Source organism: Ips typographus, linkage group LG1 (assembly GCF_016097725.1).
Source record: "Ips typographus isolate SLU linkage group LG1, UJ_Ityp_2.0, whole genome shotgun sequence".
Lineage (NCBI taxonomy): Eukaryota > Metazoa > Arthropoda > Insecta > Coleoptera > Curculionidae > Ips > Ips typographus.
The window spans coordinates 29873663-29886618 of record NC_138422.1 but is presented as its reverse complement, the minus strand read 5'-3'; the positions used below and the strand labels follow the sequence as shown (position 1 = coordinate 29886618).

The window sequence follows — 12956 nt, the reverse complement described above, 5'->3', positions numbered from 1 at the left end:
CAAAAAAGTGACAGTTGCAACGCTCAACATATTTTTGTACTATGTTAAAACCGTATTTCATTTTGCAATGAAACTTTGGGTTATTGTAAATAAAGGATCGTTTTATTAAACTGAGGGTGCGTAATGACTCATTTGTATACAGGGTCGTCAAAAAAAAATCATAAAGTTGCCACTAAAAAAAATGAAAAATCTCAAGTTTTTTAAATAGAAACCCACATTTTTTATGACGGAATCATTTTGAGCATTAAAAATTACTATAAGTTTCAATTTACTTGCCTATACCTAAATCCAACCCATTTCGTTTTATTTGAGAATAAACATTTTTTTATTAGGCTGCATGGTTGGGATTAGTTGGTACTCTAGTTAGCCATGCTTTTGACACACGGTGATATTGGAGAACTGCAAAGCATGTTATGTTGAGCGTTGCAACTGTCACTTTTTTGGAAAAACATCAAATATTTCGAAAACGGCTAGAGATAGGAATAGGGCATTGTACACAAAAGTTGGTTAGATATTGCAATTTCTACATTTGTATTATTAAGGATTGGTTTTGTTTTAATATAGCTTTTATCTGCACAGATCCCGTATTCTTAAAATTTTCAATTATTTGCTTGACAGCTTTTGGTGATGGCTTTGGTTTTTCTGGATAACGAGCGGCAAATACCTCACATGTTCTACTCACAACTTTATCACATTCTCCGTAAATAATAAACAGATTTAAGTAATCTTGGTTTGAATAACGTAACCGCGACGGCATATTTGCAGTTGTCAAAACACTCAAAACTAGTGTTATTAACATGCCCTGCAGGACTCCAATATCACCGTGTGTCAAAAGCATGACCAACTAGAACACCACATAATCCCAACCGTGCAGCATAATAAAAAAATGTTTATTCTCAAATAAAACGAAATGGGTTGGATTTAGGTATAGGCAAGTAAATTGAAACTTATAGTAATTTTTAATGCTCAAAATGATTCCGTCATAAAAAATGGGGGTTTCCATTTAAAAAACTTGAGATTTTTCATTTTTTTTAGTGGCAAGTTTATGATTTTTTTTTGACGACCCTGTATACAAATGAGTCGTTACGCACCCTCAGTTTAATAAAACGATCCTTTATTTACAATAACCCAAAGTTTCATTGCAAAATGAAATACGGTTTTGACAAAGTACAAAAATATGTTGAGCGTTGCAACTGTCACTTTTTTGGAAAAACATCAAATATTTCGAAAACGGCTAGAGATAGGCATAGGGCATTCTATACAAAAGTTGGTCAGAATTTTGTGAGGAATCCAAATATGTAATAATATATAGGGTGTTCTATTTAAAATAAGAAAGTTGTGATTGACTTCCGGTATAAGCGGAAGTGCAACCATCTTGAAAATATTTTAGTTGGATTGGGCATGCCCACATCAGTATCCTACCAAATTTTCAAAACTCTCCTATTTATACTTTTTCCAATATCAATCGAGGTCTTTCGTCGTGGGACACCCTGTATAAAAAATCTAGATTGGAGTGCAAATTACAGCTTCACAAGGCTTCAAACCTGGCAACAACGCTGCAAACTCACAAAAAGTGACACAATTTTCGAATTGAAATTTCTCAAAAACTGAAAAAGTTAGAAAATTCGCTCAACCGACATTTTGTAAAATTTTTCATCCTCTTTCTAATGATATATAAAAAATCTAGATTGGAGTGCAAATTACAGCTTTACAAGGCTTCAAACTTAGCAACAACGCTGCAAACTCACAAAAAGTGACACAATTTTCGAATTGAAATTTCTCAAAAACTGAAAAAGTTTTTTCATTACAACTAAAAATTAGGGAATAAAGTTCTACTTAATGATGAAAAATGTTTTGAAAGGAAAGGTATAAGAAAAATGTAATTTATTCCAAATTTGTTTTGAAAAAAAATGGAATATTAGTAATATTGGTATTTTAAGAAACATTATTTTCTGATGCTACAGGAAGATCAAAAATAATCAATAGTTCGGATTTATTTTAATTATTCTATCGTGCTAGTGTTTAAATTTTAGATTTTTTATTTGGTGTAAGATAACTCTTTTGACAAAAAAACGCAGGAGTTTTGACGTATTCTTGATTCTGTAACGTCACTCAGTGGGTCATTCTAGGCCCTAAGTGGTAATAATAATGACTTTAGCTATATTGAAGGCTTCTCAGAGACAAAAACATACCAATTATCTGTTTCAAAATGGGGAAGTATCAATTTAAACTGACCGAAAAATTTCTAAATGCTCCTAAAGTTGTCTAAAAAAATGTTAGCTCTAAAATGCCTTGCAAAAGCTTACAAAAGAGCCTTTAGAAGCTTCTAAATGCTTTTAGAACCCTCTAAAGGCTTCCAAATGATTTTAACCTAGTTTAGAAGCTCTCAAAACATTTCAAGACAGTCTACAAGTATGCTTCTAAAGCAGTTTAAAAGCTTCTGGAATCGTCCATAAGTTTTCAAAAGCAGTCCAAAGCCTTCAATGCTTTTTAAACTCTCTAGAATCCTTGCAAATGTTCCTAAAGTAGTCTAAAAAGATTACAAAACACTACAGAAACTCCAAAATGCTTATTCTAAAGCAGTCGAAAGCCTTCCAAAAGCTTTTAGAACAGTCTAGAAGCTATAAAATATTTCAAGACAGTCTAAAAGTTTCCTTATGCTTTTAGAGCAGTTTAAAAGTTTTCGAAAGTTTCTAGAACTGTCTACAAGGTTTCAAATGTCTTAAAGCAGTCCAGAATATGCAATGCTCCTAAAGTAGTCTAATGAGATTTCAAAACACCACAGAAACTCCAAAATGCTTTTAAAACAGTCGGAAGTCTTTCAAAATAGTCTAGAAGTTTCCAAAAGCTGTTAGAATAGTCTCAAAGATGCCAAATGCTCTTCAACTAGTCTAGAAGCTTGCAAAAAATTTCAAAACAGGCTAAAAGCTTCCAACAAATTCTAGAAACGTCTAAGAATTTCCAAATGCCTCTAAAGCATTCTAGAACCTTCAATATGCTCTTTAAACAGTCCAAATGCTCCTCAAGTAGTTCAAAAGTTTTCAAATCAGTCCAAAATCTTTCGTATACCCGTACGCTTCTAAAGCAGTTTAATAAAAGCTTCAAAACATTTCTAGAACTTAAACTCAAAAAAGTACAAAAAATTGCATCTCTGAAAGAGTTTTTTTCACGATTTTAGTACTTTTTAAAACTCTACTGATAAAACTGCCGACGTTTCTATCTTTAATTTAAATCATCATCAAACCTCTTTCTCCTCAAGTTGTGCTGTGTCAGCTAAAAGTTTTACTGCTTTGTTCGTTTATTGTGTATTTCAATAGTGTGAAGAGTTTGTTTGAGTTCTACATCCATTACTAGTTCGTACGTTTAATAGTTATTTCGTTTACTTATTTATTGTGTTGCATTATTTTCAGAGTATGACGTTCTTAACGAATATTTGTCGTGCTACACCTGGATTTCTGTCGATTGAGGAGTTGAGTAACATTTTGGAGTGTTTGCGGGAGTTATGCTCTGCTATGTACCATAATTATGGATGTGTTTTACAAATTTTGCAACTTATAAAAGGTATTACATTGAATAATCTACATTTTTCCTTCAAACAAGATTTTTTACAGAAGTATACCAGCATTTACCGTATTTCGACGATTCTGACTACAAAACTGCTGCAGTTCAATTACTGTTTGTATTTTACAATCGCCGTTTGCTATACGGTCCAGACGTGTCTGTAGCATTATTGGACTGTATAGAGGAACTTTTCAAAGTAAGTTCCACTGCCATTTAAATAATAATGAATTAAACCCATTCATATTGATATAGGCCGATCCGGATTGCGCGTACTCTCTCTGGGAGGGCAAAGAGGTTATAAAATACGTGCCCGAATTTCTGGCTAGTCATTTCCAAAAAGTGCGCTACAAGGCCGTGGATGTCTTAGTGGGAGTGTTAAACTCTTCGGTTCGGTCCACGAAAATAAAAACTATTCACCGGATGGAGGAATTGTTTGATTCCATGTTCAATTGGGTAAATTTGCCTGTGTCCAGTTTGGGTATTTTGTTAATTATCTAGTCTTTAGACCGTTAAAGTGTTTGAAGTTGAAGGAGAGTTGACTAATGAGCGACGATGCGACGAAATTACTTTTCGAGCCTCTTCCGCATTGTATACTTTTGTGTCCGTTATAGTAAATTGTAACAGCTGGATTGAGGAGTCGTTGTTCGCTATTATCCGTCTGGATTATAATAAGAAATTGTGTAATATTTCTGATGGCCGTAAGTATATTTTATTTACCAGTTTTTTAACACTTTAGATTTGGCTGAGTTGTTCAGGTTAAATACATAGTACAATCTTTTTTGTTTTTATAATTTATTAAACTATTGATGAAGATGGCAGCTAATAAGCTGTTCCATCCTGAGTCAAGAGAATTGATTATTATTATTATTGTTGTATCGTTTCAATGTTTATACTTGTTTTATGGGTCTCCTTAAATTGTACAAAAACTGTTAGTTTTAATACTAAAAAGTTTAATTCGACTTTTCTGGCTAGAAAAAATAATAATTTGCAGTTTTAATCAAGAAGACATTTTCGGTGCTTCGACACCATTTCAACTCGGAACACTTTATGGAAAAATACGTCGATAATTTACTGACAAATTGGCTTAGTCTCGGCTACGACATCAACAGTTTTGAGTACAGACTGTTAGATTGTAACGATAAAATCGACCTGTACATGAAATATTTTGACATTTGCCTACCACTTTTGATGAGCACTGATAAGACTGCTTTACTCGAGGCCGCTAGTCGACTTGACATGAACGAAACTCAGGTCCTAGAGGTATTTGGTCAAATTTAGTAATTAAGTTAATTTTTGAAGTATATTTTCGCTTAGCGTTGCTGTACTGATATTTTTGGACGGGCTTTATCTAAAGAAATTCACAATTTGGGCCCCAATTTTATGGATTCTAACCGGGAATTATCTTATTGTTGCCACGTTTTGGGAGATAGATTTCGCGAGCTTTTAGTAAGCGAAATAGATCAAGTGTTGCTAAGTCTGATAGGATCGGTGACTGACGAAACAGTTTTGGCAAACGTGCTTGGAGAAAATGTTCTTTTTAAAATTAAAGGCATTTCGTTATCCGACTTTAAAAAATGCCTGGAGTATATACAAGTAAGTTATACAGTGTGTCCCAATTTGGTTATACAGGGTGGTCCAGTTTTAAGTGTCAATAATTCATCATTTGATAGCCAATCAATCAAAAAATCGTTTTATAGTGTAAAACTAAACATTCAAGACTTGGGAGAGTCGAAATTTGTACTGAATAGTCTAAAAACTTGCTATTTACCACTAGAGATCTTATAATTAGTTTTCTCTGACAGTCATCCTGGTCGAGTGTCTGAAACTGGATTTCACAGTCCGGAAATTAAGACAAAGATTGTATTGTGCATGAAACTCATTTTTTACTACTAAAAATAATCTAAAAGTTGACTTTTAAGGCTAGAACTGACTTTACTAGGATTAAAGAGAGTCCAAACGTGTATTTTCGGGACTTTAATTGGTGTACAACACAATTTTCTGGACTGAAACAAGTCTAGAAGTAAATTAAATTTTCGAACAATTTCATTTCAAAAAATTAGTTCTCAAGACTAATATCGTAGCATTTGGTACCACAATTTTTTACTTTTATTACTGAAGAAACTTGACTTTTGGAAATAGTCTTAAACTCGATTTTTCAGTCTTAAAAAGCACTAAAAACAGTTTAAATTTCTTAGAGATGCTACAATTTATTGCACCTATGAGTGTAGTGAAGAAGCTTGAAATGACATTTTCAAGACTATGGACAGTATACAAACTGGTTTTAGGCCTGATAAGTCAAAAACTTTGTAAAGATCGATTTGAGGCACTGAAAACAGCCTTAAAGCACTAAAAACAGTATAGATTTTTAAGAAATACTCGAATTTTTAGCACTGAGGTGTCTAGAAGTCGATTTAATAGTAACCAAGCTTGAAATGACATTTTAAGTCTATGGAGAATGTAAAAATTGTTTTTCAAGTTTGCTACCTCAATAACTTGATGAAGATAGTCTTGAAACTCGATTTTCCAAGCTGAAAGCAGTTTTGAAGCACTAAAAATAGTCCAGAATTCTAAGGAAATGAAAAGCAAAGTAAAAAGCACGAAAAGTTAGTTTTCAAAACAATTTTCATGAATCTAATGTCAATGTCCTGTATCTAAGACTACTTTCAAGACTAAAATATTGAAATTTGCTTTAATCGTGAAAAATGAAATTAAAAGAAACTCTAATTTTTGTAAAATATCCAGAGACGTAGAAAATAAGACAAAAACATGAAAACCACCTTCCGGTATCTACGCTACTGGAGAATTTTGGCATCATTCATAATGAGTATTAATTTCATAAGTGCTTGTTCCAAATTTGATCAAAACTGCTCCAACGGTCTGACAGTTATGACAAGAAACCGATTTTTTAAACTGAACTTTTATGTACTGTATTTTCAGGTCAGGAAAATGACATAATGCATGTCAACTTGTTTTTTAATTGAATTATCGACATTTAAAACTGGACCACCCTGTACATACACATATTTGGTTGACAAATTAAATCTTTTACCTGGTAAAATACTGTTTTTTTGTAAACTTTTTAGACATTCCTATGTAATGGTGACACACCAATTGAATTTATCATCAAAAACAAAACAAGGAAACTGCAGGAAATCCTCTTAAAACTGGAATTAAAAACGTGCAATTCAGAGAGTGATTATCAATTAAAGTACTTGCATCAGTATACGATATTTTTAGACCTGGTCACGGAAAGTATCCATAATGCAACTTTGATTACTTACCTTTTCCGAGACACTACATATTACCTGATTCACTTGACGACCAACAGCATGGATCCAAAGCTTCAAAGGGCAGCATTAAAATACTTAAACACGTTTTTAAAAAAGAACTTGCCCATATATTCGGACTACTTTGAGCAGTTTTTAATATTCACCGTCAATTCCCTTAAAAATTTGTCCATTGAGCACGATGAGTTATCTTCAATATGCTTAGATTCTATAGAGTTTCTGGTCATAACCCACAAGGAGACGTTCCAGGACACAATCAGGAAATTGGACGCTTTTCCCTTAAACCCTAAATTTAATCGCATCAGACAAGATAAGGAAGACATAACTTTGGAACAGGAAATTCGGTCTTTTTTGGATTGTGACGATTTTGCCACTAGAGCCGATGGCTTACGTCACCTGAAACACGTCTTAGCAACGAAGAAAAATGAAGTGTCCGAGCTGTACGATGCGTTAAGAGAAATCCGAGGTTTTTCCGAAGATTGCGAAAATAGCCTTCCACATCGACTGATTTCCATGCTGATCAAACTGAGTTGTTACCCGAAAGAGTCGATAAGTTTGGAAGCAGTAAAGTGTTTGGGCGAACTTGGACCGGCTGATTTGACGACCATTGTTTTGGAGCCCGAAAAGAGGGCGTTAGATATTAAATATCCGCCCTACGAGATGTTTACCGGACACGTAATGTCTTTGTTGGTGCAGTTTCTAGTTGACGAAAATATCGAGGTTGTGAAAGCGGCCAGTGCAGCTTTGTACGATGTTCTTTGCTTTAACGAGAGCAAAAAAGTTATGGGTAAGTTTTATTGCATTATTGTGTAGAAGTCAAGAAGGCAGAACATTATTTGCCTTACTTAACACTTCATTCAATAAGTCCCGGGACCAACTAAAAAAAACAATTATTTTTCATGAAATTCGTCTTTATTCATCAATATAGTTCCCTTCTAGAGTGATACAATCATTCCAACGATTTTCCAACTTTTCTATACCATGTTTATCGAACGATTTTTCCTTGGCCTCAAAATACGCTTCAGTTTCAGCGATGACTTCCTCATTTGATTGATATTTCTTTCCCTGGAGCATTTTTTTGAGGTCTGAAACAGCCAGTAGTCGCTGGGGGTCAGGTCTGGACTATACGGTGGGTGGGGAAGGAATTCGAAACCCAATTCGTTGAATTTGATCTTCGTTTTTATGGACTTGTGACACGGTGCATTGTCTTGATGAAAGAGAATCTTTTTCTTCTTCATATGGGGCCGTTTTAGTGCGATTTCATCCTTCAATCGGTCCAATAATGCACAATAATAGTCGCTGTTGATTGTTTTTCCCTTTTCCAAATAGTCAATGAACAATATACCGTGTGTATCCCAGAAAACAGAGGCCATAACCTTGCCAGGCGATTATTGCGTTTTTGGTCGCTTTGGACGGCTTTCGCCGGGTCCAGTCCACTCAGATGACTGCCGTTTTGATTCAGGTGTGTAGTGGTGGATCCAGGTTTCGTCCATGGTCACATATCGACGCAAAAAATCCTTTTTATTACGGTTAAACAGCTCCAAACAGCGCTCTGAATCATCAATTCGTTGTTGTTTTTGGTCAATAGTGAGCACTCGCGGCACCCATTTCGAAAGCAGCTTTCGCATACCCAAATGTTCATGCAAAATTGTTAACACTCTACCTTCTGATATCTTTGAGGCCTCAGCTATCTCACTAACTTTCAGTTTACGATCAGACAATATCATTTTGTGGATTTTTTTGATGTTTTCTGGAACAACAGCCGAATTTGGGCGTCCAGACCGTTCAGCGTCATTTGTGTCTGTACGACCGCGTTTAAAATCAGCAAACCACCTACAAATCGTTGTTTTCGATGGAGAAGAGTCCCCGTACCATTTTTCAAGCCATTGTTCTGTTTGGACGGTGTTTTTTCCCATCAGGAAACAGTGTTTAATCAGCACACGAAAATCACTTTTTTCCATGTTTTAAAAAAACTCAAAAGTTGTTTGTCACTTTAAAAAATTCTCACAAACAAAATATTGGAGGGAATGAGCTCAGGATTTGACAGCTGTCGTTTGAAAGATGGTACTTCAAGGGAAAAATATAAAAATGCGATTTGTAGTGCCACCTGTGGGTTAGTCCCGGGACTTATTGAATGATGTGTTATAGCAAGAAATGTCGATATGTGGAGCCGACAGAAACTAACCATTTGTTGCTTTCTGTGGTTAATATTGCGTCGTCTAAGTGAAACAATTGTATTTTTTTCTATAAAATACACATTTTACTAATTTGGCAATACGGTTTTTAGTATTTTACAATTTTTATATGAACACACTTTTAGCAAATAACATCTAACTACCTAACATTTCAGATCACGGCTATGACTTTGGATATGGTCCGATTAACAAACAGTTTATCGCTCCATACTTGAGTCGACAGCAGAGAACTTCGTCAAAACTAAAAATAAACCCTTTAAAATTACCGGGCTTAGAAGAAAATACTGAATTGTGGTGTCCTTCGAACGCAATGGACAACAACCAGTGGATCACTGCTTTAGTGTTGAATTTACTCGACACATTCGATAGTGGTTGCTATTTGAAAGGATTAATACCCTTGTGCAAAGTCAAGGTAGTAGACCATTTAGTATTATGTTGATTCTATTATCAACTTGTGATTGATTTTAGGCGAAATTTTGCGAACACATCTTTCCGCGTTTAATATACCTCATGCTGTCATTGGGACATAAAAATGTAACAAAAGCGTTATCCGGACAATTGAACCACTTTTTCAAAATCCATTGGGACTTAACACTCTCTGCAACCACTAGCAATTTAATATGTGTAAACAAAAAGTCTGTTAAGTGTATGCTGGATGCGGTTAATTTTGTTAGGCAGCAACCCAGTTTGTAATTTCTTTTCAGGATTTTTCCTGGACAACTGTACTTTGTTTTTCTGTTTTTTAGTAAAGTAAATTTGGACTTAAATTACCTACTCATAGCTAAAGCTGCCGTGTTTTGCTCTGCCCACTTTTCCGCCCTACTGTACACGGAATTGTGGTGCCAAGAGAAAATTTCCGAGTCTAGTAGCAAGAAACTTTACGGCGGGACATTCGAACAGGGTTACAGCCTCTTGGATCTCATCTACGAATCTGAATCGATCGAAATTACAAATGTGTTGCAGCAAATTTTGCAAGTTGTAAGTTATTGATACTATTATACAGGATGGTCCAGTTTTAAATGTGAATAATTCATCAACCAATCAAAAAATAAGTTGACATGCTTTATGTCATTTTCCTGAAGAAGGCACAGTTCAGTATAAAAAATGGACCAATTTTGATTAAATGTTTTTATTCAATTAAACACTGGTAATAGTCTGAATTTTCGAACTAATTTAATTCTAAAAATTTGTGTTCAAGACTAATTTTGGCATTTAAGCCAAAATTCTTTAATTTCATCAATGAAGAGGCTGAAACTTAGCTTTTACTATACAAAATAGTTTAAAATTTGATTTTTTTAGTCTTAAAGCACAGTGAAGCGTCTAGAAGTCAATTTAATACTGACAAAGCGTGAAATGGCATGTATCAGCCTAAGGAAAATGTAAAAATAGTTTTTTAAGTCTGCTATGTCAACAACTTGGTGAAGATAACCCTAAAACTCGATTTTCCAAGCTGAAAACAGTTTTAAAGCCCTAAAAATAGTCCAGAATTGAAAAGTTAGTCTTCAAGTCAATTTTCATGAATTTAATGTGAATATCCTGTATTTAAGACTATATTCAAGACAAAAATATTGAAATGTATTTTCAAATTATCTGTCAAATTATCTTTTCAACAAATCTGTGAATTTGTAGTCAAAAATTCTAGATAAAGTAGTTTTTCATAACTACAAGTCAATTTTCACTACTAAAGTTTTTCAACTTATCTGAAAACTATAACGACTGACTACAAAGACGGTTTTTAAGCTTCTCAAGTCAATTTTCACAGTTTCCATGTCAATTGTCAAGGCTAAAGTCTTTCAATTTGCCTGGAAACTATGAAAACTGGCTACAAAGACATTTTTTAAGCTTCTTAAGTCAATTTTCACCGTTTTCAAGACAATTTTTAAGTTGGGTTGGGTTGGTTTTGGGTCCTTGAACTTCCTTGACAAGCATTTTTCAGGAAAATGACATAATGTATGTTAACTTATTTTTTGATGGGTGAATGAATATTGACACTTAAAACTGAACCATGGCAAATTTCTAGATGAAAACAGTCTCTGTGACGTCATTTGACTATTTCAAGACACCAGAAATACTTTAAACGTCAATTTTGACAACTCTAGACAGAAAATAATTTTTGACTGTATTTGACACTTTTTGGTCAGTTTTCAATCTTTTTGGCGTCATTTCTGACAAATTCTAGAGAAAACAGTCTCCGTGACGTCGTTTGACTACTTTAAGACACCAGAAATGCCTAAAAAGTCAATTTTGACAACTCCAAAACAGAAAAACTGTGATTGATTGTATTTGACACTTTTCGGACAATTTTCAGTCCTTATGACGTCATTTCTGACAATTTCTAGATGAAAACAGTCTCTGTGACGTCGTTTGACTACTTTAAGACACCAGAAATGCCTAAAAAGTAAATTTTGACAACTCCAAAACAGAAAAACTGTGATTGATTGTATTTGACGATTTTCGGACAATTTTCAGTCCTTATGACGTCATTTCTGACAATTTCTAGAGAAAACAGTCTCTGTGATGTCGTTTGACTACTTTAACACACCAGAAATGCCTAAAAAGTCAATTTTGACAACTCCAAAACAGAAAAACTGTGATTGATTGTATTTGACACTTTTTGGACAATTTTCAGTCCTTATGACGTCATTTCTGACAATTTCTAGGTGAAAACAGTCTCTGTGACGTCATTTGACTACTTTGACACAACAGAAATGCTTTAAACGTCAATTTTGACAACTCTAACACAGAAAAACATTTTTTACTGTATTTGACACTTTTCGGACAATTTTCAGTCTTTATGACGTCATTTCTGACAATTTCTAGATGAAAACAGTCTCTGTGACGTCATTTGACTATTTCAAGACACAGAAATACTTTTGTACCATCAGTAAATTATTCTAGTCGTACAAATCGATTGGAGAACTGGACGCCTTGTCGGGTTGCGGTATTTCCTTGCTATTACGTCCAGAACGCAGGGTTGAATATTACAAAAACACCGGACAGTGGAAACACGTAATGGACTATTACTGCGTTAATCCCATTACTGACTCTAGTGACACGGCTAATCTGATTAAAAGTTTCAAAATGAATCATCTTTATCAGTTGCCACTTCTTTGTGAAACTCCATCCACCGAACCTGAATATGAGTGTTTGTGGAGATTGGGACAATGGAACCTTCGAAAGAAGGAAGCTGTAAGATTTACTGAGGTATGTATAGCTTTCAATCAGAGAAGAATTTATTTTAGAGAATAGAAAACTAATGTAAATAAAGAGTAATTTGACCGTGTATCTTTAAAACGAAAATGGTTATGAAAATTCTGCTAACGCCATGTCTAGTATGACGCATCCTGTGTTTATAAAAATTAGCAAGATAAGTGTCAAAAATGTCACCATATCAGTAGTATATTAACTGTGGAGAACAGTAAAGAAGCTTTCCTGATAGCTGCTTGAAATTATCAATTTAAGTTCTTTGATCAAATTTAAAGATTAATATGTGTTTCAAATCCGTTTCAGGTTAACACAGCAGATTACGAAAAATACAAATTCGTGTGTCTGAAAGCTTTACGTGATAAAGATCTCTACACTTTCAACGAAGCCAGGAAAGTTCTAAATATGTGCATCACGGATCAGTTAAGACACACCAGTTTGGAGAGTAGCAAAAGCTTGTATCCTATACTAACTCAACTCCAAACGTTAATCGAAATGGACGATTGTCTTAGTATCAAGAAATCGTCCGATTTTGACCGTATTCGCGAGAAATGGAGAATACAAGACGGAACTATAAGGAAAAACGAATTTCAATTTGTGGAACCCATTGCTGCGCAAAGAATGACCATGTTGGGGGAAATGGTTCAATCATTGCCGGATCTGAGGAACGATTATTTTAATCTTGTACTGGATGTTGCAGGTGAGTGCT

General features: G+C 34.4%; 2 protein-coding genes across 3 annotated transcripts in view; one reads left to right on the top strand and one right to left on the bottom strand.

Annotated features, from left to right (window-relative positions):
• Positions 1-12956, bottom strand: part of Trm1 (tRNA methyltransferase 1) — a 171049-nt gene that overhangs the window by 17573 nt on the left and 140520 nt on the right. The window lies entirely within an intron of this gene.
• The window catches only part of tefu (Serine/threonine-protein kinase tefu), a 35689-nt gene that overhangs the window by 5079 nt on the left and 17654 nt on the right, over positions 1-12956 (top strand). For both annotated transcript variants that reach the window (XM_081976965.1, XM_081976956.1), the window contains exons 12-23: positions 3411-3561; positions 3612-3757; positions 3814-4014; positions 4067-4259; positions 4553-4821; positions 4876-5154; positions 6645-7635; positions 9199-9455; positions 9512-9732; positions 9790-10021; positions 11942-12247; positions 12554-12947. In XM_081976965.1, the coding sequence (XP_081833091.1) occupies positions 3411-3561; positions 3612-3757; positions 3814-4014; positions 4067-4259; positions 4553-4821; positions 4876-5154; positions 6645-7635; positions 9199-9455; positions 9512-9732; positions 9790-10021; positions 11942-12247; positions 12554-12947 (3640 nt within the window). The remainder of the gene's footprint in view (positions 1-3410; positions 3562-3611; positions 3758-3813; positions 4015-4066; positions 4260-4552; positions 4822-4875; positions 5155-6644; positions 7636-9198; positions 9456-9511; positions 9733-9789; positions 10022-11941; positions 12248-12553; positions 12948-12956) is intronic.